Source organism: Pseudophryne corroboree (genome assembly GCF_028390025.1).
Source record: "Pseudophryne corroboree isolate aPseCor3 chromosome 3 unlocalized genomic scaffold, aPseCor3.hap2 SUPER_3_unloc_12, whole genome shotgun sequence".
Lineage (NCBI taxonomy): Eukaryota > Metazoa > Chordata > Amphibia > Anura > Myobatrachidae > Pseudophryne > Pseudophryne corroboree.
The window spans coordinates 2,343,646-2,368,526 of NW_026967500.1; the positions used below are offsets into that span (position 1 = coordinate 2,343,646).

Sequence of the window (24,881 nt, forward strand, 5' to 3'; positions counted from 1 at the left end):
ATCATTTCTACCATGACTTTTGTGAAAATCCTCGGAGCCGTGGACAGGCCAAACGGCAACGTCTGAAATTGGTAATGAGTATCCTGGATTGCACACCTGAGATAACTCTGATGAGGGGGATAAGTGGGAACCTGAAGGTAGGCATCCTTTATGTCCAAAGACACCATGAATTCCCCCTCCTCCGGGCTGGAGATCACCGCTCGGAGAGACTCCATCTTGAATTTGAACTTCTTCAGGAAAAAATTTAGAGATTTTAGGTTGAGGATTGGTCGTACCGAGCCATCCGGCTATGGCACTACAAATAGGCTTGAATAAAAACCTTCCCCTTGTTGCTCCCCGGGGACCGGGATCACAACCTGATTTTGACATAATTTTTGTATTGCTCCAAAGACTAGAGCTCTGTCTGGAAGCAAAACTGGTAAGGGTGATTTGAAAAAACGATGGGGGGGGGGACGTCTTGAAATTCCAGTTTGCACCCTTGGGTCACAATTTGTAACACCCAAGGGTCCAGGTCTGAGCGAACCCAAACCTGACTGAAAAGCCTTAGACGTGCCCCCACCGCTGCGGTCTCCTGTAGGGGAGACCCGGCGTCATGCGGTGGATTTGGCGAAAGCCGGGGAGGACTTCTGTGAACTTGAGGAAGCGGGAGTTCTCTTGCCCCTTCCTCTACCTCTGGTAGCAAGGAAGAAGTTACCTCGGCCTTTTCTATATTTGTTGGGCCGAAAGCACTGCATTTGATAGTGCGGTTTCTTCTGTTGCGCAGGAGCATTAGGTAAATAAGTAGACTTACCCGCAGTGGCCGCTGATACTAAATTAGTAAGGCCGTCACCAAACAGTTCCCCACCCTGAAAGGGAAGGGACTCCCTATTTTCCTTGGAATCCGTGTCAGCATTCAATTGATGAGTCCATAGCGCACGCCTAGCCGCAATAGACATAGCATTATCCTTAGCACCCAGGAGGCAGCATCTCTTGCAGCCTCTTTCAAGTACGCAGCCGCGTCCCTGATATAACCAAGCGTCACTAGGATGCTATCTCTATCCAGATTATCCAAATCAGCAGATAAACTTTCAGCCCATTTTTCAATGGTGCTACTAACCCACGCTGACGCAATAAGCGGTCTAAGCTGCGTCCCTGTGGTAGTAAAAATAGCTTTTAAAGTAGCCTCCTGCTTACGATCAGCCGGCTCCTTAAGAGTCATCGACTGAGCCGCAGGGAGGGCTACCTGTTTTGACAAGCGTGCTAGGGCTTTGTCTACTGTGGGTGGTGTTTCCCACTTATCCCTATCAGCTGCCGGAAAGGGGTACGCCACCTTGGTCCTATTAGGAATGAGAAATTTCTTATCTGGTGTATTCCAAATGCCATCAAAAAGGTCATTTAGTTCAAAACAAGGAGGAAAAGAAACCGAGCGTCTCTTTTCTTTGTAAATAAGGACCCTCGTTTCTGGTGTAAAGGGGTCCTCGTCAATACGTAATATGTCTTTGACAGCCACAATCATATATTGAATACTCTTAGCCAATTTAGGATCTAATCTAGAATCGGCATAATCGGCACCGGTATCAGAGTCCGCGTCGGTATCTGTGTCATCTAATTGGTCAACACTACGTTTCAGTGACCCTTGTAATAAAGCGTCATCTACTGATCTCTTCCAAATCTGCAGTTGAGAGTCAGATTCAGTAAACTTTTGATTTAACAGTGTAACATTAGCATTTAAAGCAGTTAACCAATCAGCCATCGGCGGTGCCGACAGGACCCCCAAAACATTTGGTGTCCCCAATAAATTATCCCCCTGAGAGGAAAGTTCTGCCTCAGACATGTTGTCTCCCTACCAGCACCCAAAAGAAAGCCTGTGAGGGAACAAAAGGAAAGGAGTCAGCTCACACCCCAGCGCCAAAGTGCAGGTCTGAAAACACCCTCAAGTGTCACAGAGCTGCAGCGCTATATATCTGTATAGAAATAATCTGCCCCCCCCCCCTCGTTTTTATAGCCCCTGGTACTTGTCTGCTGTGAGGAAGGACCAGCGCTGCTGCTTGGAGGAGGAAATGGCGCCGAGTGAGCCTGGAGGAGGAAGCCCCGCCCCCAACATGGAGCGCTTCTTCCTGCTTATTTTTACATGTTTATCCTGGCGGGGGTTTGCAGGCAGTGCCAGGGCACTGTACAGATATGCCAGCCTTATTTTTGAGGTATTTTTTGCTCCCCAGGGTGCCCCCCCCAGCGCTCTGCACCCTGCACCCAGCGGTGTGTACAGTCCGGGAGCCTGGCATGCACTGAGCAAATTATGCTGCGCGATACCTCTATAGGCCGTCTTTGTTGAAGAGAAGATGTCTTTTCCTCACATACTCACCTGTCTTCTGGCTTGAAGAGGGGAGACGGCAAGCTGTGGGAGGGAGCATCCAGGAGAGCCTGGCTTTCGTCTCCCCTCAGGAGCTGAAGGCATCCTGTCAGCAGCAGCAGAGCCCTGAAACTCATTAGAAGTGGGTCTAGACTGCTCTCCCCTCTTTCCCACGAAGCAGGGAGTCTGTAGCCAGCAGATCTCCCCAAAATAAAAAACCTAACATTAAGTCTTTTCAGAGAAACTCTAAGAGCTCCCCCGAGTGCCTCCGTCTCGCAGGGCACATTTTCTAAACTGAGTCTGGGGAGGGATATAGAGGGAGGAGCCAGGTCGCGCCCTTTTGAAAGTCTTAAAGTGCCCATGTCTCCTGTGGATCCGTCTATATCCCATGGTTCTTTTGGTGTCCCCAACATCCTCAAGGATGTAATAGAAAATAATAATAATACTATAGGGACATGACTGGGGAGGTGAGTGGATCTGGGAGTGTCACACTGACATCACTTATATCTGTAGTAATAATACAGGGACATGAATGGGGAGGTGAGGGAATATGGTAGCGTAACTGTGACATCACTTATTTTTAGTAATAATACAGGGACATGACTGGGGAGTTGAGGGAATCTGGGAATGTCACAATGATGTCACATATAGCTATAGAAATACACAGGGACATGACTGGGGAGGTAAGGGGGATCTGGGAGTGTCACAGTAACATCATATATCTATAGTAATAATACAGCGACCTGACTGGGGAGGTGAGTGGATCTAGGAGCCTCACTGTGACATCACTTATATCTATAGTAATGATACAGGTATATTACTGGGGAGGTGAGGTAATCTGACAGCATCACAGTGACATCACTTATATCTATAGTAATAATACAGGGACATGACTGGGGAGGTGAGGGGATCTGGGAGCTTCACAGTAACAACTTATATCTATAGTAATAATACAGAAACATGACTGGAGAGGTGAGGGGATATGGAAGCGTCACTGTGATGTAACTTATCTCTATAGTAATAATACAGGGACATGACTGGGGAGGTGAGGGTATCCGGGAGTGTCACTGTGACATCACTTATATCTAAAGTAATAATACAGGGACATGACTGGGAAGGTGAGGAGATCTGGGAGCGTCACTGTGACATCACATATCTATCGTACTAATACAGGGACATGACTGGGGAGGTGAAGGGTTCTGGGAGTGTCACAGTGACATCACTAATATCTGTAGTCATAATAGAGGGACGTGACTTGGGAGGTGAGGGAATCTGGGAGCGTCACAGTGACCTAACTTATATCTATAGTAATAATACAGGGACATTAATGGGGAGGTGAGGGGATCTGGGAGTGTCACAGTGACTCACATCTATAGTAATAATACAGGGACATGACTGGGGAGTTGAGGGTATCTGGGATTGTCACTGTGACATCATTTATATCTATTGTAATAATACGAGAACATGACTGGGGAGGTGAGGGGATCTGGAAGCGTCACTGTGATGTAACTTATATCTATAGTAATAATACAGGGACATGACTGGGGAGGTGAGGGGATCTGGGAGTGTCACAGTGACTCACATCTATAGTAATAATACAGGGACATGACTGGGGAGTTGAGGGTATCTGGGATTGTCACTGTGACATCATTTATATCTATTGTAATAATACGAGAACATGACTGGGGAGGTGAGGGGATCTGGAAGCGTCACTGTGATGTAACTTATATCTATAGTAATAATACAGGGACATGACTGGGGAGGTGAGGGGATCTGGGAGTGTCACAGTGACTCACATCTATAGTAATAATACAGGGACATGACTGGGGAGTTGAGGGTATCTGGGATTGTCACTGTGACATCATTTATATCTATTGTAATAATACGAGAACATGACTGGGGAGGTGAGGGGATCTGGAAGCGTCACTGTGATGTAACTTATATCTATAGTAATAATACAGGGACATGACTGGGGAGGGTGAGGGGATCTGGGAGTGTCACAGTGACTCACATCTATAGTAATAATACAGGGACATGACTGGGGAGTTGAGGGTATCTGGGATTGTCACTGTGACATCATTTATATCTATTGTAATAATACGAGAACATGACTGGGGAGGTGAGGGGATCTGGAAGCGTCACTGTGATGTAACTTATATCTATAGTAATAATACAGGGACATGACTGGGGAGGTGAGGGGATCTGGGAGTGTCACAGTGACTCACATCTATAGTAATAATACAGGGACATGACTGGGGAGTTGAGGGTATCTGGGATTGTCACTGTGACATCATTTATATCTATTGTAATAATACGAGAACATGACTGGGGAGGTGAGGGGATCTGGAAGCGTCACTGTGATGTAACTTATATCTATAGTAATAATACAGGGACATGACTGGGGAGGGTGAGGGGATCTGGGAGTGTCACAGTGACTCACATCTATAGTAATAATACAGGGACATGACTGGGGAGTTGAGGGTATCTGGGATTGTCACTGTGACATCATTTATATCTATTGTAATAATACGAGAACATGACTGGGGAGGTGAGGGGATCTGGAAGCGTCACTGTGATGTAACTTATATCTATAGTAATAATACAGGGACATGACTGGGGAGGTGAGGGGATCTGGGAGCGTCACTTTGACATAGCATATTTATAGTAATAATTCAGGGACGTGACTAGGGAGGTGGGTGGATCTGGGAGCATCACAGTGATGTCACTTTTATCTATAGTAATAATTCAGGGACATGGCTGGGGAAGTGAGGGTATCTGGGAGTGTCACGGTGACATCACTTATATCTAAAGTAATAATACAGGGACATGACTGGGAAGGTGAGGAGATCTGGGAGCGTCACTGTGACATCACATATCTATCGTACTAATACAGGGACATGACTGGGGAGGTGAGGGGATCTGGGAGCGTCACAGTGACATCACTAATATCTGTGGTCATAATAGAGGGATGTGACTTGGGAGGTGAGAGAATCTGGGAGTGTCACAGTGACCTAACTTATATCTATAGTAATAATACAGGTACATGACTGAGGAGGGTGAGGGTATCTGGGAGTGTCACAGTGACTCACATCTATAGTAATAATACAGGGACATGACTGGGGAGTTGAGGGGATCTGGGATTGTCACTGTGACATCAATTATATCTATTGTAATAATACGAGAACATGACTGGGGAGGTGAGGGGATCTGGGAGCGTCACTGTGAAGTCACATATCTATAGTAATAATACAGGGACATGACTGGGGAGGTAAGGGGATCTGGGAGAGGCGCAATGATGTCACATATCTGTAGTAATAATACAAGGACATGACTGGGGAGGTAAGGTGACCTGGGAGTGGCACAGTGATGTCACTCATATCTATAGTAATAATACAGGGACATGACTGGGGAGGTGAGGGGATCTGGGAGCGTCACAGTGACGTCACTCATATCTATAGTAATAATACAGGGACATGACTGGGGAGGTGAGATCTTGGAGCGTCACAATGACCTCACTTATATCTGTATCAATAATACAGAGATGTGACTGGGAGGGGTGAGGGGATCTGTGAGTGTCACAGTAATGTCACTTTTATCTTTAGTTATAATACAGGGATATGACTGGGGAGGTGAGGGAATCTGTGAGTGTCACAGTGACATCACTTATATCAATAGCAATAATACAGGGACATGACTGGGGAGGTTAGCGGATCTGGGAGCTATACAGTGACATGACTTTTATCTATATTAGTAATACAGGGACATGACTGAGAAGGTGTGGGGATCCGAGAGCATTACAGTGACGTCACTAATATCCATAGTCATAATACAGGGACATGACTGGGGAGGTGAAGGGATTTTGGAGCTTCATAGTGACATCACTCATATCTATAGAAATAATACTGGGACATGATTGGGGAGGTGAGATGATTTAGAAGCGTCACTGTGAAGTCACTTATATCTATAGTAATAATACAGGGACATTAATGGGGAGGTGAGGGAGTATAGTAGCATAACTAACATCACTTATTTTTAGTAATACAGGGACATGACTGGGGAGGTGAGGGGATCTGGGAGAGTCACTGTGACATCACTTATATCTATAGTAATAATACAGGGACATGACTGGAGAGGTGAGGGGGATCTGGGAGCGTCACTGTGACTCACATCTATAGTAATAATACAGGGACATGACTGGGGAGGTGAGGGGATCTGGGAGCATCACTTTGAAGTCACATATCTTTAGTAATAATACAGGGACATGACTGGGGAGGTGAGGGGATCTGGGAGAGGCGCAATGATGTCACATATCTATAAAAATAATACAAGGACATGACTGGGGAGGTAAGATGATCTGGGTGTGGCACAGTGATGTCACTTATATCTATAGTAATAATACAGGGAGGTGACTGGGGAGGTGAGGGAATCTGGGAGTTTCACAGTGACGTCACTTATATCTATAGTAATAATACAGAGATGTGACTGGGGAGGTGAGGGGATCTGGTAGCATCACAGTGACGTCACTCATATCTATAGTAATACAGGGAAATGACTGGGGAGGTGAGGGGATCTGGAAGCGTCACTGTGAAGTCACATATCTATAGTAATAATACAATGATATGACTGGGGAGGTGAGGGCTGTTATGCACACCAGTGCCAGCAGGAATGTACTGGTGTCTGAATGGAGAGGGATGCAAAACAAATTAACTCACAGACAGACTGGGGAATATGACATTACATACACAGAAGGTGATAGGGTAACAAAATAAACACAAAGTGAACAGAGAAGCCCAAAGGCTAAGAAACTGGGTGTCTCCCTAGTATTAGGAATGCTCAGATGGAAAGAAGCGAGATGTTGTGATTAAATACGTAGTGAACCCGAAATGCTGTTGCTAAGGGCAACAGCAAAACCCTAGAGGGTTACCAACGGGTGTGGCAGTAAACTCCTTGGTCATAGATGAAATAATAGACACAAGGAGAGTCTCCACAATCCTAGTCCTCACTTGCAGTGCACTGGTTCAGCTTACTGCCACTAAACTGACACCAGAACACCTTGCACAGTGAGAGAGGATTTTGGCAGGCAAGTCTGAGAATGCAGCCGCAAACTTGCTAGGTTCACAGAGTAGCAAAAGAACCCCAGCAGGTTAAACGACTGACTCCAGCCTTACTGCTAGGTCTGGATTGGCAGAGTGTAGTACCAAATCCCAAGGCCTATTTGCAGTAAGCAACAAACAAATACAAAGTTACACAGTACTAGCTAACTTTCAGGAACTGACTAACCAACAAAGATTCAGCAGCATCTGCCTAACCTGAGAAGAGGGTTTATATAGCAGGTGCTGTCCACGCCCCACTCAGACCTCACAGAATGTGAGCACAAAAACCAGCACCGGATCCCCTGCCGTGCACAGAGCCTGTAACCACTGCACAGCAAAAGACCCGAACTGGAGTATCAGCTACACTCAGGTTACTCCGCTAGCACTTGTCTCCCGGTTGCCATGACGAGGTGGCAGCACAGGGCAGGAGACCCTAACAATGGGATCTGGGAGCGTCACAATGACCTCACTTATATCTGTAGAAATAATACAGAGATGTGACTTGGTGGGGTGAGGGGATCTGGGAGCGTCACAGTAATGTCACTTTTATCTATAGTAATAATACAGGGATATGACTGGGGTGGTGAGGGAATCTGTGAGTGTCACAGTGACATCACTTATATCAATAGTAATAATACAGGGACATGACTGGGGAGGTGAGGGAATCTGTGAGTGTCACAGTGACATCACTTATATCAATAGTAATACAGGGACATGACTGGGGAGGTGAGGGGATCTGGGAGCGTCAATGTGACATCACATATCTATAGTAATTATACAGGGCCATGACTGGGGAGGTTAGCGGATCTGGGAGCTACACAGTGACATTGCTTTTATCTATAGTAGTAATACAGGGACATGACTGAGAAGGTGAGGGGATCCGAGAGCATTACAGTGACGTCACTAATATCTATAGTCCTAATACAGGGACATGACTGGGGAGGTGAAGGGATTTTGGAGCTTCATAGTGACGTCACTCATATCTATAGAAATAATACAGGGATATGACTGGGGAGGTGAGATGATTTAGAAGCGTCACTGTGAAGTCACTTATATCTATAGTAATAATAAAGGGACATGCCTGGGGAGGCGAGGGGGGGGGGTCTGGGAGTGTATATATTGATATTTGATGTCTCCTCCATTACTCAGGATTACACAGTAGTGAAGAAGACATCCAATGAGTGTGAAATACTCAACAGCCATCCCTGTGTGTCAGGAGGTCTGAGTAGAACCCAGAGCCCCATCCCAGTGCCTCCACCTGACTCACTAATACATGAGAGACCCAATGACCAAAAGATCCTGGAACTCACCAACAAGATCATTCAGCTGCTGACTGGAGAGGTGACTTCTGGGAATGGGGCATTATACAGTAACACCAGGGGACGTGTCCGGGTGATGACTGGAGAGGTGACTGCTGGGAATGGGACATTATACAGTAACACCAGGGGATGTGTCTGGGCGATGACTGGAGAGGTGACTGCTGGGAATGGGACATTATACAGTAACACCAGGGGATGTGTCTGGGTGATGACTGGAGAGGTGACTGCTGAGAATGGGACATTATACAGTAACACCAGGGGATGTGTCTGGGTAATGACTGGAGAGGTGACTGCTGGGAATGGGGCATTATACAGTAACACCAGAGGAAGTGTCTGGGTGATGACTGGAGAGGTGACTGCTGGGAATGGGGCATTATACAGTAACACTGGGGGATGTGTCTTGGTGATGACTGGAGAGGTGACTGCTGGGAATGGGACATTATACAGTAACACCAGGGGATGTGTCTGGGTGATGACTGGAGAGGTGACTGCTGGGAATGGGGCATTTTTCAGTAACACCGGGGGATGTGTCTGGGTGATGACTCTATCACTGTGTGTGTCAGGTTCCTATAAGGTGTCAGGATGTCACTGTCTGTCTATGTCTCCATGCAGGAGGGGGAGTATATAGAGGAACACAGGGGTCTGTATAAGGACATGATGATGGAGAATCACCGGCCCCTCACATCACTGGGTAAGAGGAGACTGTCATGTATTGTACAGGGGAGAGCAGGTATGGGGACCACTATATACACACATCATCTGATAATCACATATATACACTGTACTCAGTCACTGTGTGTCTCCTACAGAAGGACCCAGTAACAGAGATATCTCAGAGAGATGTCCCCGTCCTCTGTATACCCAGGATTGTACAGAGGAGAATCACAGGATCCCACAGGAGGATCAGGTAGGTGGGCTATAGGGTCTCCCCAATAAACCAAAGTGACTGTCACTATATGTTGTGTAGAGGAGCTGTGTGTCATTATATTTGTCTTGTTTACATAGGGTGAAGCCCAATTAAATAATATTAAAATCAAAGATACAGAGGGAGAAGAAGAGACGTATGTGACTGATATAAAGGCAAAAGACATAGATGGAGAAGAAGAGACGTATGTGACTGATATGAAGGCAGAAGATACAGAGGGAGAAGAAGAGACGTATGTGACTGATATGAAGGCAGAAGATACAGAGGGAGAAGAAGAGACGTATGTGACTGATATAAAGGCAGAAGATATAGAAGGAGAAGAGACATACGTGACTGATATGAAGGCAGAAGATATAGAGGGAGAAGAAGAGACGTATGTGACTGATATAGAGACAGAAGATACAGAGGGAGAAGAAGAGATGTATGTGAGGGGTGATCAGCAGTGTAAGGAGGAGGAGATCCCTACAGATATCAGCACAGGTGAGTAATAAACACATTTCTCTAACGTCCTAGTGGATGCTGGGGACTCCGTAAGGACCATGGGGAATAGACGGGCTCCGCAGGAGACTGGGCACTCTAAGAAAGATTTAGGACTACCTGGTGTGCACTGGCTCCTCCCCCTATGACCCTCCTCCAAGCCTCAGTTAGATTTCTGTGCCCGGCTGAGCTGGATGCACACTAGGGGCTCTCCTGAGCTTCTAGAAGAAAGTATAGTTTAGGTTTTTTATTTTCAGTGAGACCTGCTGGCAACAGGCTCACTGCATCGAGGGACTAAGGGGAGAAGAAGCGAACCTACCTAAGTGGTGGTAGCTTGGGCTTCTTAGGCTACTGGACACCATTAGCTCCAGAGGGTTCGAACACAGGCACCGATCTCGTCGTCCGTTCCCTGAGCTGCGCCGCCATCCCCCTTACAGAGCTAGAAGCAAGAAGAGGTCCAGAAACTCGGCGGCTGAAGACTTCTGTCTTCTCCAAGGTAGCGCACAGCACTGCAGCTGTGCGCCATTGCTCCTCATGCACACCACACACTGCGGTCACTGATGGGTGCAGGGCGCTGGGGGGGGGCGCCCTGAGCAGCAATTATTACACCTTGGCTGGCAAAATAACACCATATATAGCCCCAGGGGCTATATAGGTGTATATTAACCACTGCCAGATACATTAAAATAGCGGGAGAAAGCCCGCCGAAAAAGGGGCGGGGCCTTTTCCCTCAGCACACTGGCGCCATTTTTCCCTCACAGCTCCGCTGGAAGGAAGCTCCCTGGCTCTCCCCTGCAGTCCTGCACTACAGAAAAGGGTAAAAAAGAGAGGGGGGGCACAAATTAGGCGCAGTATAAGTATATATGCAGCTATAAGGGGAAAACACACTTTTATAGGTGATATCCCTGTGATATATAGCGCTCTGGTGTGTGCTGGCATACTCTCCCTCTGTCTCCCCAAAGGGCTTTGTGGGGTCCTGTCCTCTGTAAGAGCATTCCCTGTGTGTCTGCTGGGTGTCGGTGCTGCTGTGTCGACATGTATGAGGAGGAAAATGATGTGGAGGCGGAGCAAATGCCTGTGAATGTGTTGTCACCCCCTGAGGGGTCGACACCGGTGTGGTTGGACTTATGGAAGGAATTGCGTGAAAGTGTCAACTCCTTACACAAAAGGTTTGACGACATAGGACAGCCGGCTACACAGCTTGTGCCTGTTCCAGCGTCTCAAATGTCATCAGGGGCCTTAAAACGCCCGCTACCTCAGGTGATAGATACAGACGTCGACACGGATACTGACTCCAGTGTCGACGGTGATGAGACTAGTGTACCCTCCAATAGGTCCACCCGTTACATGATTGAGGCAATGAAAAATGTTTTACACATTTCTGATAATACCCCAGGTACCACAAAAAAGGGTATTCTGTTCGGTGAGAAAAAACTACCTGTAGTTTTTCCTGCATCTGAGGAATTAAATGAGGTGTGTGAGGAAGCGTGGACTTCCCCCGATAAGAAATTGACAATTTCAAAACGATTATTGGCAGCGTACCCTTTCCCGCTAGAGGATAGGTCACGTTGGGAAACACCCCCTAGGGTAGACAAGGCGCTGACACGCTTGTCAAAGAAGGTGGCACTACCGTCTCCGGATACGGCCGCCCTGAAGGAACCTGCTGATAGAAAGCAGGAAAATACCCTAAAGGCTATTTACACACACTCAGGCATTTTATTGCGACCAGCGATTGCATCAGCTTGGATGTGCAGTGCTGCTGCTGCATGGTCAGATTCCCTTTTGGATAATATTGATACCATGGATAGGGACAATATTTTGCTGATGCTTGAGCATATAAAAGACGCAGTCTTATACATGCGTGATGCACAGAGGGATATTTGCCGGCTGGCATCACGAGTAAGCGCTATGTCCATTGCCGCCAGACGGGGGTTATGGACTAGGCAATGGTCCGGTGATGCCGACTCAAAGCGGCACATGGAAGTTCTACCCTATAAAGGGGTGGAACTGTTTGGGGATGGTCTTTCGGACCTCGTGTCCACAGCTACGGCTAGGAAATCGACCTTTTTGCCACAGACTGCCCCACAGCAAAAGAAAGCACCGTATTATCAGGTACAGTCCTTTCGGCCCCAGAAAAGCAAGAGGGCTAGAGGCTCCTCCTTTCTGCCGAGAGGCAGAGGTAGAGGAAAAAAGCTGCAACACACAGCTAGTTCCCAGGAGCAGAAGTCCTCCCCTGCGTCCGGTAAGTCCACAGCATGACGCTGGGGCTGCCCAGGTGGACCCGGGCACGGTGGGGGCCCGTCTCAAAAATTTCAGCGCACAGTGGTTTCTCTCACAGGTGGATCCCTGGGTCCTTCAAGTAGTACTTCAGGGGTACAGGCTGGAATTCGAGAAGTCTCCCCCCCGCCGTTTCCTAAAGTCTGCCTTACCGGCAACTCCCTCTGCCAGGGAGGCAGTGTTGGTGGCTATTCAGAAACTGTATTCACAGCACGTGATTGTCAAGGTACCCCTCCTTCAACAAGGAAAGGGTTACTATTCCACACTGTTTGTGGTACCGAAACCGGACGGTTCGGTGAGACCCATCTTAAATCTAAAATCCTTGAACACTTATATCAAAAGGTTCAAGTTCAAGATGGAATCGCTCAGAGCGGTTATTGCAAGCCTGGAGGAGGGGGACTACATGGTCTCCCTGGACATCAAAGATGCGTATCTTCATGTCCCCATTTATCCTCCTCACCAGGAGTACCTCAGATTTGTGGTACAGGACTGTCACTATCAGTTCCAGACGCTGCCGTTTGGGTTATCCACGGCGCCGAGGGTCTTTACCAAGGTGTGAGGATATTGGGTTCAAAATCACTCAGTCACGGTGGTAGATGAAAAACCAACAGTGGTTTATTAACAGAATAGGTTATAACACAGCTCAGCACACTTCTGTGATCCAATTCTACACGACAATTCCCTCCTGGAGCTCCTGACAGAACATTACTTCTTAGTCAGTCTCCTGCCTCTCTCATAATGCGATCCTCCTGAGGCCCCCAATCTGTTCGTCCCGCTGCCCTGCGGAGGCTAGCTAGGGAGGGGTCGTTCCGTTGGGCTTCCCTAAAGGCTACCCTATCTACTTCCCCCAGATTCTCATCACAGTCAGGCAAGTCTGGTACAGGGTTACTCACCGCCAACGGTTCAGGGTTTGTGGCTGTCACTTCCACAGAGACTCCTGGTGCTGGCATGAGAGGGTCCTCATGCACTGTCTCCAATGCCTGTGCTTGGCTTCGGGTGATAGCTCCCACAAAGTAACTAGCCAATCCAGCACTCAGATCGTTGCCCAGAATGACGTGAGTGGGTAATCCATCCAAAAGTCCCACATTTACCTCTCCAGAGTCCAGGCCCCAGTCCAGGTGTACCCTTGCCATAGGTATTACAGTGATCTGCCCTCCTGCCATGGAAATTTTAACTTTCCTTTTCTTCAGTATCTGGCAGGGGGGAATTAATTCTGGCCGTATAAGGGTGATAGAAGCTCCAGAGTCTCTCAACCCTTGCAGCTCCTTCCCATTAACTTTTACAGGTTGTAGGTGGGTCTTCATATTATCCGGGGTGGATTTCCCAATAGCTGCTACCACCTCTACTTGGTATGCTACTTCCTCCGCCTCTGGCGCATCAGGAAAGTAGTCCACCTCGCCCGTTCCAAATGATTCGTGGCACACAGCCACCCGCGACATGGCAGATTGGGTACCTGGGAATGGCCGTCTTACCCGTGTACAGTCACGAAGTAAATGCCCCACCTGGTCACAGTTGTAGCAGCGTCGGCTTGCAGGTGACGCTGGTCCCCGAGACCTTGAATTTCTGGCTAGGGAAGCTGGGGTATGTATTGGGGCCGGCCGGTGGGGGAACAATGGTAGCTCACGATCCTGCTGGGGCCGTCGGAGGGTTGTCCTCTCCTCTGTATTGGCACCTCTCCACCGAGGCCTGTTAGCTGTGAACTCATCTGCTAGGTGTGCTGCTTTTTCCGGAGTGGTAGGGTTCCGATCTGCCACCCACTCCCTGATCTCTGGAGGCATCTTGTTTAGCAGCTGCTCCAAAATAAAAGCATTTTTAATGTCTGCTACAGTAAGGGCCTTCTTCACGGCCAGCCACTTATCACAGTTCCTCCGCAGCAAGTTATTGAACTCTATAAATGAGACATCTCCTTTCCGCGCCATAGACCGGAACTTTATGCGATACGATTCAGCGGTTACAGCATATCTGGCAAGCAGCACACTCCGTACCTCCTCATATACCAGGATCTGCTCTGGACTCAGGGCATGGAATGCCTCCAGTGCCCGCCCTCTCAGACTGGGTACCAAATATCGAGGCCACTCTGCTGCCTCAATTCCATGCATTATCATAACAGATTCAAACATCTGCAAATGAGTATCAATATCCGAACTGACCTCATCAAAAGGTGGGACCTCATTATACCTCAGCCGGGAGGTCTGCCTTACCGCCACTGCCGGGGCGGTTATACCGGTCTGCGCCCCCAATGCGGCTCCCAGTATTGATGCTCCTTGCCCTAGTGCTGCCAGCAACTCCCGCAACTGATCTGTACTTCCAACGACCAGTGCAGGGTCTGTTGTAGCGGTTCCAGTGGTTCCTTGACCCTCGGCCTGCTCTGGGATGCAGTCCTCATCATCCTCCTGCCCAGGGTGTTCTTGGTCCCATTCAGCTAGCTTTGCCATTAAGACTGCTCTGGTGTCCGATGCATTAAACTCAATCCGTCTTGTTCGACAGAGGTCCTGTAGTTGATCCTTCTTGCTGTATCGGTAGCATAGCGGGGCAGAATGGTAATGGCCGAAATGATGATACTCCTTCGCAAGAAAGGTGTTTCAATTATCCCGTACTTGGACGATCTCCTGATAAAGGCGAGGTCCAAGGAACAGTTGGTAGTGGGGGTAGCACTTTCTCAGGAAGTGCTACAAGAGCACGGCTGGATTCTCAATATTCCAAAGTCGCAGCTGGTTCCGACGACACGTCTTCTGTTCCTGGGAATGATTCTGGACACAGACCAGAAAAGAGTGTTTCTTCCAGTGGAAAAAGCAGAGGAATTGTCATCTCTGGTCAGAGACATCCTAAAACCAGGAAAGGTGTCGGTACATCAATGCACACGAGTCCTGGGAAAAATGGTAGCTTCATACGAAGCAATTCCATTCGGAAGGTTCCATGCAAGGACGTTCCAGTGGGACCTGTTGGACAAATGGTCCGGGTCCAATCTCCAGATGCAACAGCGGATAACCCTGTCGGCAAGGACCAGGGTGTCGCTGCTGTGGTGGCTGCAGAAGGCTCATCTTCTAGAGGGCCGCAGATTCGGAATACAGGACTGGGTCCTGGTGACCACGGATGCCAGCCTTCGGGGCTGATGGGCAGTCACACAGGGAAGAAATTTCCAGGGGCTGTGGTCAGCTCAGGAGATATCGCTGCACATAAATATTCTGGAGCTAAGGGCCATTTACAATGCCTTAAGTCAAGCAAGACCCCTGCTTCAGAACCGGCCGGTGCTGATCCAGTCAGACAACATCACGGCGGTCGCCCATGTAAACAGACAGGGCGGCACAAGAAGCAGGAGGGCAATGGCAGAAGCCACAAGAATTCTCCGATGGGCAGAGAATCATGTGCTAGCATTGACAGCAGTATTCATTCCGGGAATGGACAACTGGGAAGCAGACTTCCTCAGCAGGCACGACCTCCACCCGGGAGAATGGGGACTTCATCCAGAAGTCTTCCAGATGCTGGTAAACCGTTGGGAAAAACCACAGGTGGACATGATGGCGTCCCGCCTCAACAAAAAGCTAAAAAGGTATTGCGCCAGGTCAAGGGACCCTCAGGCGATCGCTGTGGACGCTCTAGTGACACCGTGGGTGTACCAGTCGGTTTATGTTTTTCCTCCTCTGCCTCTCATACCCAAGGTACTGAGAATAATAAGAAGGCGAGGAGTGAGAACTATTCTCGTGGCTCCGGATTGGCCAAGAAGAGCTTGGTACCCGAAACTTCAAGAGATGCTTGCAGAGGACCCTTGGCCTCTGCCGCTCAGACAAGACCTGCTGCAGCAGGGACCCTGTCTGTTCCAAGACTTACCGCGGCTACGTTTGACGGCATGGCGGTTGAACGCCGGATCCTAAAGGAAAAAGGCATTCCGGAGGAAGTCATCCCTACCCTGATCAAGGCCAGGAAGGATGTCACCGCAAAGCATTATCACCGCATTTGGCGGAAGTATGTTGCTTGGTGTGAGGCCAAGAAGGCCCCAATGGAGGAATTTCAACTGGGTCGATTCCTACATTTCCTGCAAGCAGGTGTGACTTTGGGCCTCAAATTGGGGTCCATTAAACTGGCTTCACTGCCTGAAGTTCAGACTTTTGTCAAGGGAGTTCTGCATATTCAGCCTCCTTTTGTGCCCCCAGTGGCACCTTGGGATCTCAATGTGGTCTTGGAATTTCTAAAATCACATTGGTTTGAGCCACTTAAGTCTGTGGATTTAAAATATCTCACATGGAAAGTGGTGATGTTGTTGGCTCTGGCTTCGGCCAGACGTGTGTCAGAATTGGCGGCTTTGTCTTGTAAAAGCCCTTATCTGATTTTCCATATGGATAGGGCAGAATTGCGGACTCGTCCTCAGTTTCTCCCAAAGGTGGTATCAGCTTTTCATTTGAACTAACCTATTGTGGTACCTGCGGCCACTAGGGACTTGGAGGATTCCAAGTTACTAGATGTAGTCAGGGCCCTAAAAATATATGTTTCCAGGACGGCTGGAGTCAGGAAGACTGACTCGCTGTTTATCCTGTATGCACCCAACAAGCTGGGTGCTCCTGCTTCTAAGCAGACTATCGCGCGCTGGATTTGTAGCACTATTCAGCTGGCGCATTCTGCAATAGGATTACCGCAGCCTAAATCAGTAAAAGCCCATTCCACAAGGAAGGTGGGCTCATCTTGGGCGGCTGCGCGAGGGGTCTCGGCTTTACAACTTTGCAGAGCTGCTACTTGGTCAGGGGCAAACACGTTTGCAAAATTCTACAAATTTGATACCCTGGCTGAGGAGGACCTTGAGTTCTCTCATTCGGTGCTGCAGAGTCATCCGCACTCTCCCGCCCGTTTGGGAGCTGTGGTATAATCCCCATGGTCCTTACGGAGTCCCCAGCATCCACTAGGACGTCAGAGAAAATAAGAATTTACTTACCGATAATTCTATTTCTCGTAGTCCGTAGTGGATGCTGGGCGCCCATCCCAAGTGCGGATTGTCTGCAATACTTGTACATAGTTATTGTTACACAAATCGGGTTGTTATTGCGAGCCATCTGTTCAGAGGCTCCTTTTTGTTATCATACTGTTAACCGGGGTTCCTATCACGAGTTACATGGTGTGATTGGTGTGGCTGGTATGAGTCTTACCCGGGATTCAAAATCCTTCCTTATTGTGTCAGCTCTTCCGGGCACAGTGTCCTAACTGAGGCTTGGAGGAGGGTCATAGGGGGAGGAGCCAGTGCACACCAGGTAGTCCTAAATCTTTCTTAGAGTGCCCAGTCTCCTGCGGAGCCCGTCTATTCCCCATGGTCCTTACGGAGTCCCCAGCATCCACTACGGACTACGAGAAATAGAATTACCGGTGAGTAAATTCTTATTATTATAGAAAAGAGTCACATATTCTCCTTGCTCAGTCACTACAGCAATCTCTTATCCTACACCCTCCTCTGTCAGTACAAACATATATAATTTTTACAGTGTCTCTTCAACACTATCTATTACTACCACTGTGACCCACTGTTTAGATATTCTTAGTGCTTGACTGCCCCACAGTGGTAGTAATAGATAGTGTTGAAGAGACACTGTAAAAATTATATATGCATTTCCCAGAATCCTTAACACTTGGAGTATAGAAATAGTGAGATTATATATGCTACCATATCCCAAGATTTCGCTATCCAATATCAAGATAAGGGGGTTTGCATAGTACACTCCTTTGAAATAAGGAAACTTCATCTATAAGGAGTATTTATACAGTTACTATATCCCAACACTTCTCTCCCTCAGTGTATTAGTTTAACCTGAGATTTGGGAGCTACCTATTATTCCCCATCTCAGTGGTATAGATAGATATAACATCACTTTGAATGGGAGATTTTTCTACTCATATCACCACTTATGTGAGATAGGAGGGATTTTTGGAGCCCTATAAGTGCATTGGTCCACAATTAATACATCTAAACAAACAACTGTGTACGTATTTAGATATGTTCACAAGAGGCTTGGTAGTGGGCGCTAGCACCTATTAATGTATTTCTCACATAGAATATATATGTTCATCTAACTAGTCTGTGAGGCCTAGAGCTCGAGGTGCATGACACTTTTTGAGGACATTGGGAATTCCACCCATTAGGGCATAATTTAAGAAACAAGATTATATGTAAAATAAACCCATAAAGTCCCACAGATTTAATATTGATTGATATATTTACTGGAGATCATACTGTACCCAAGATTGGATGTTATATTACGTTATATTAACACATTGGGCACAGATCTTTTGCTCTCCTTCTATTTCGTGAATTTTTTCAGTAAAAAGAAAAAATATTTCATGGAGTCTTTTCACATATAGCGATTTTTTAATACACATTTTCATTCTTTCTGACACCTCTACACTTTCTCTTTTAAATAAATTTTTCGCTTTTTACTCATATCTTTTACTTGGAATACTAATAAAAGTTATATTTTAGCTACCATGTATCCTTTGTGCACCACATTTTGGACATTTTCCTCTCTTCTTTGAATCATGTGACTGGAGTCAGGAGCAATCAGCCCCTATTATACTCCTGCTCTCCCCTCACATCATGTCACTGTGTGTTACCAGCCCAGAGATCTGACCAGTCTCCTCCCCACACTCTCTGGTGTATCTCATACATCAGGAGCCATCAGCCCCTATTATACTCCTGCTCTCCCCCTCACATCATGTCACTGTGTGTTACCAGCCCAGAGATCTGACCAGTCTCCCCACACTCTCTGGTGTATCTCATACATCAGGAGCCATCAGCCCCTATTATACTCCTGCTCTCCCACTCACATCATGTCACTGTATGTTACCAGCCCAGAGATCTGACCAGTCTCCCCACACTCTCTGGTGTATCTCATACATCAGGAGACATCAGCCCCTATTATACTCCTGCTCTCCCCCTCACATCATGTCACTGTGTGTTACCAGCCCAGAGATCTGACCAGTCTCTTCCCCACACTCTCTGGTGTATCTCATACATCAGGAGCCATCAGCCCCTATTATTCTCCTGCTCTCCGCCTCACATCATGTCACTGTGTGTTACCAGCCCAGAGATCTGACCAGTCTCCTCCCACACTCTCTGGTGTATCTCATACATCAGAGCCATCAACCCCTATTATACTCCTGCTCTCTCCTTCACATCATGTCACTGTGTTACCAGCCCAGATATCTGACCAGTCTCCTCCCCACACTCTCTGGTGTATCTTATACATCAGGAGCCATCAGCCCCTATTATACTCCTGCTCTCCCCCTCACATCATATCACTGTGTGTTACCAGCCCAGAGATCTGACCAGTCTCCTCCCCGCTCTCTCTGGTGTATCTCATACATCAGAGCCATCAACCCCTATTATACTCCTGCTCTCCCCCTCACATCATGTCACTGTGTGTTACCAGCCCAGAGATCTGACCAGTCTCCTCCCCACACCCTCTTGTGTATCTCATACATCAGGCGCCATCAGCCCCTATTATACTCCTTCTCTCCCCCTCACATCATGTCACTGTGTGTTACCAGCCCAGAGATCTGAGCAGTCTCCTCCCCACACTCTCTGGTGTATCTCATACATCAGGAGCCATCAGCCCCTATTATACTGCTCTCCCCCTCACATCATGTCACTGTGTGTTACCAGCCCAGAGATCTGACCAGTCTCCTCCCCACACTCTCTGGTGTATCTCATACATCAGGAGCCATCAGCCCCTATTATACTCTTACTCTCCCCCTCACATCATGTCACTGTGTGTTACCAGCCCAGAGATCTGACCAGTCTCCTCCCCACACTCTCTGGTGTATCTCATACATCAGGAGCCATCAGCCCCTATTATACTCTTACTCTCCCCCTCACATCATGTCACTGTGTGTTACCAGCCCAGAGAACTGACCAGTCTCCTCCCCACACTCTCTGGTGTATCTCATACATCAGGAGACATCAGCCCCTATTATACTCCTGCTCTCCCCCTCACATCATGTCACTGTGTGTTACCAGCCCAGAGATCTGACCAGTCTCCTCCCCACACTCTCTTGTGTATCTCATACATCAGGAGCCATCAGCCCCTATTATACTCCTGCTCTCCCCCTCACATCATGTCACTGTGTGTTACCAGCCCAGAGATCTGACCAGTCTCCTCCCCACACTCTCTGGTGTATCTCATACATCAGGAGACATCAGCCCCTATTATACTCCTGCTCCCCCCCTCACATCATATCACTGTGTGTTACCAGCCCAGAGATCTGACCATTCTCCTCCCCACACTCTCTGGTCTAACCCTGCCTCCCCCACAGCCTAACCCTCCCTGGGGGATGCCTAACCCCCCCTACACGCTGCCTAACCATTCCTTCCCCACAGCCTGTCCCTAACCCTCCCCAGTGGTGCTAAGCCTTCTCCCTGCAGCCTAAACCTAGCCCTCCCTCCCCCACAACCTGTCCCTAACCCTCCCCAGTGGTGCTAAGCCTAACCCTTCTCCCTGCAGCCTAACCCTCCCTCCCCCACAGCCTAGCCCCCCCCCCCCCACCCTAGCAGCCTAACCCTATCCCTCTCTGTGGATGCCTAGCTCTAACCCCCCACCTACCCACAGCCTAACCCTAACCATCCCACCCCTGCAGCCAAAAGCACCTCCAAGTCAGGTGACCAGAATACAGCCTGTGGCTTTAGCGGCATTGCTAGGCTGCGGCAGTGAACGCTGCCCGGAGTAAGCGTAGCCAGCGGCTTTAGGGCAGTAGGAGTGGGGTGACTTAATAGATTGGGTCTTGGTCCCAGCGGCACCTGAGAGCTCTCAGGTAGGGTAGATAAATAGCCACTTAGTGAGGAGAGCTCCAGAAAGCATGTCTGCATGGACCACACTCATCTTATTTATTATTTTATATACTAACAGGGGTGACAGGTGTGGTACATCCCTGCAAAGGCAGATCCAATCTCTTTCTCATCAGACTCTGCTGTCTTCCCTGCACTCTCACTCAGATGTTCACTGCTGCCAGTAGCACACGTATGAGAAGCAGAAGTATGGCGGCAGCTGTATAGATTCTGATATGTAATTCTCTGTATCATACTTACCGTACACACATCATCCTTATTACTATTGAGAGAATATAGAGGTAATACACTGATGATGAGGGTGTAAGAGTGGATTATAACCTAGCAGGTGGTGGTGATGATGATGATGATTACAGGGTATTATATGGTGTATTGCATGTAAAGTACCTTGTTCCACACCTACTCTGCTGTAGCAATATACCTTATATAAGGGTGAGTAACACATATACAGGCTTACCAGCGTATGAGCACACACATAAAGGAATGCTACCTTACCAATGCTTCCAGGAGTAACGTTAGCAGACATTTCTCTGATCCATCAGCTCATATGACTGATGTTATTGTTCATCTAGAATCTCCAATTCATACGATATGTTCCCCATGCATTGTTTTATATTGGTGCTGACATAGGACTTGGTGAGTGACTATATCTCCATTTATACTTCATGGTTTGTTACCAGTACAAGAGAGAGATATATCTAAGTCTTATTATAATATTACATTTGTTATTGTGAGTGTTCTCAGGAGGGTGGACACAATGATAGTCTGAGACACAATATTATAAAGCCTTCATTAAAAGTTATGTTTTATTATACACACACATTTACAATTAAGTGTCCCAGAGCGTCGTCTTCTCCTATTGTTTACAAGATTAATATTGTTCCAGAAAATGTCACATTTCCATAATGTATTTTATTTCCAGCAGATGGACACACAAGCAGGAATATCTCAGAAGGACATCTAATGTTATCCCCGGATTGTGACATAAAAGATAGTGACAGTAGACAGGAATCTCCAGGAGATAACCCCATTACCCCAATTATACATCCAGCTCTATCAGCTGATCCCTCTGATCCTGGGAAATGTTCTCCTGATCACTCTGATATTGGTGCATCTGTTACAGCTCTGACAGTAGATACAGTGTTTCCCTGTTTTATAGATGCCAAATGTTTTATACAGAACACAAAGCTTATTACCCATCAAACAGGTAAGGCAGGTGAAATGCCACTGATATGTTCTGAGTGTGGGAAATGTTTTACACGGAAATCACATCTTGTTTTACATCGGAGAAGTCACACAGGTGAGAAGCCATTTTCTTGCTCTGAGTGTGGGAAATATTTTAGATGGAAATCACAACTTGTTACACATCACAGAAGTCACACAGGTGAGAAGCCATTTTCTTGCTCTGAATGCGGGAAATGTTTTTCCCAGAAATCACAACTTGTTACACATCAGCGAAGTCACACAGGTGAGAAGCCATTTTCTTGCTCTGAGTGTGGGAAATGTTTTTCCCAGAAATCACATCTTGTTATACATCAGGGAAGTCACACAGGTGAGAAGCCATTTTCTTGCTCTGAGTGTGGGAAATGTTTTTCCCAGAAATCACCACTTGTTACACATCACAGAAGTCACACAGGTGAGAAGCCATTTTCTTGCTCTGAGTGTGGAAAACATTGGTTAAATAAATCACAACTTGTTATACATCAGAGAAGTCACACAGGTGAGAAGCCATTTTCTTGCTCTGAATGCGGGAAATGTTTTTCCCAGAAATCACCACTTGTTACACATCAGCGAAGTCACACAGGTGAGAAGCCATTTTCTTGCTCTGAGTGTGGGAAACGTTTTACACGGAAATTATATCTTGTTAGACATCAGAACTCACACAAGTGGGAATATATTTCCATGTTCTGAGTGTGGGAAATGTTCTGCACACAAATCAGATCTTAGAAACCATGAGAGAAGTCACACAGGTGAGAAGCCATTTTCTTGCTCTCAGTGCGGGAAATGTTTTACACAGAAATCACAACTTGTTACACATCACAGAAGTCACACAGGTGAGAAGCCATTTCCATACTCTGAGAAATAAATCGGCACTTGTTGCACACATTAGACATCACTCAGGTGAGAAACCATTTTAATCTTCTGGAGTATACTCATCATTGCCATGAATTGTTCTTCAAGGTTTTTATCCTATCTCCTATGCTTTTTGCAATATAATGCTACCACAGGGTGAAATAATCAGATGCCATGTCCTCATCTACCACTGATATACAGATGACCTGTCTTTTGCTCTGGGTACTGAGAAACCAGTACCAATCCTAAATGGTTGTCTAGCTGAGCTCCAGGTGTGGGTGATGCCAGTTGGCTGTGACTCAGTCCTGGTGAAACAGGTCCTTATGATAGAAGCTCACCAATAAACGGCAGGGCTACAACTCAGCTTTACTACCAACCAGACGCCACATAACGCCCATTCTCTGTTCCCTCCACCGGCTGACTATTACATAATCTTACTGACTCTCCCAGCCCTACATGACCAGGGTCCAAGGTACCAGAAGCAGCTTCTGACTCCTTACTGTCCTACTTGCTTCCATCTGCAGATGGACTGTTACCAGCAATACCAAGAAACCCCAATCAGTGCTGAGATGTCAGGGGGGAGACAGGGTGGGTGGCACTATTGCTGTATTGGTGGCACTGTCTGGGTAATATTATCCCCAAGCAGAGCTGAGGGGCTACTCAGGGTGGTTGGCAGTAGTGGGGACTGCAGGAGGCAGTGTATGTGTGAGAATCTTGTCCTCAAGTAGAGTTAAGGTGTCAGAGGGGGAGACAAGGTGGTGAAAGTAGTGGAAAGGAGACAGGGCGGGTGGCAGTAGTGAGCGGAGACAGGGCGGTGGAAGGAGACAGGGTGGGTGGCAGTAGTGGAAGGAGACAGGGCGGTGACAGTAGTGGGGGAGACAGGGCGGGTGGCAGTAGTGAGCGGAGACAGCGCGGTGGAAGGAGACAGGGTGGGTGGCAGTAGTGGAAGGAGACAGGGCGGTGACAGTAGTGGGGGAGACAGGGCGGGTGGCAGTAGTGAGCGGAGACAGGGCGGTGGAAGGAGACAGGGTGGGTGGCAGTAGTGGAAGGAGACAGGGCGGTGATAGTAGTGGGGGAGACAGGGCGGGTGGCAGTAGTGAGCGGAGACAGGGCGGTGGAAGGAGACAGGGTGGGTGGCAGTAGTGGAAGGAGACAGGGCGGTGACAGTAGTGGGGGAGACAGGGCGGGTGGCAGTAGTGAGCGGAGACAGCGCGGTGGAAGGAGACAGGGTGGGTGGCAGTAGTTGGGGGAGACAGGGCAGTGGCAGTAGTGGGGGGAGACAGGGTGGGTGGCAGTAGTGGCCAGGGACAGGGTGGGTGGCAGTAGTGAGCGGAGACAGGGTGGGTGGCAGTAGTGGGGGGAGACAGGGTGGGTGGCAGTAGTGGGGGGAGACAGGGTGGTGGCAGTAGTGGGGGGAGACAGGGTGAGTGGCAGTAGTGGAAGGAGACAGGGCGGTGACAGTAGTGGGGGAGACAGGGCAGTGGCAGTAGTGGGGGCAGAGGGTGGGTAGCAGTAGTGTGGGGGAGGCAGGGCGAATGGCATTAGTGGAGGGAGGCAGGGCGGTGGCAGT

General features: G+C 48.0%; 1 protein-coding gene across 1 annotated transcript in view; it reads left to right on the forward strand.

The window, feature by feature from the left end:
• Positions 1-24,364, forward strand: part of LOC134983324 (uncharacterized) — a 509,434-nt gene extending 485,070 nt beyond the window's left edge. Inside the window, exons 15-19 of the mRNA XM_063949039.1 lie at positions 8,572-8,763; positions 9,354-9,432; positions 9,551-9,648; positions 9,747-10,146; positions 22,161-24,364. Of these exons, the coding sequence (XP_063805109.1) occupies positions 8,572-8,763; positions 9,354-9,432; positions 9,551-9,648; positions 9,747-10,146; positions 22,161-23,149 (1,758 nt within the window). The 3' untranslated portion in view covers positions 23,150-24,364. The remainder of the gene's footprint in view (positions 1-8,571; positions 8,764-9,353; positions 9,433-9,550; positions 9,649-9,746; positions 10,147-22,160) is intronic.
• The last annotated feature ends 517 nt before the right edge of the window (positions 24,365-24,881 follow it).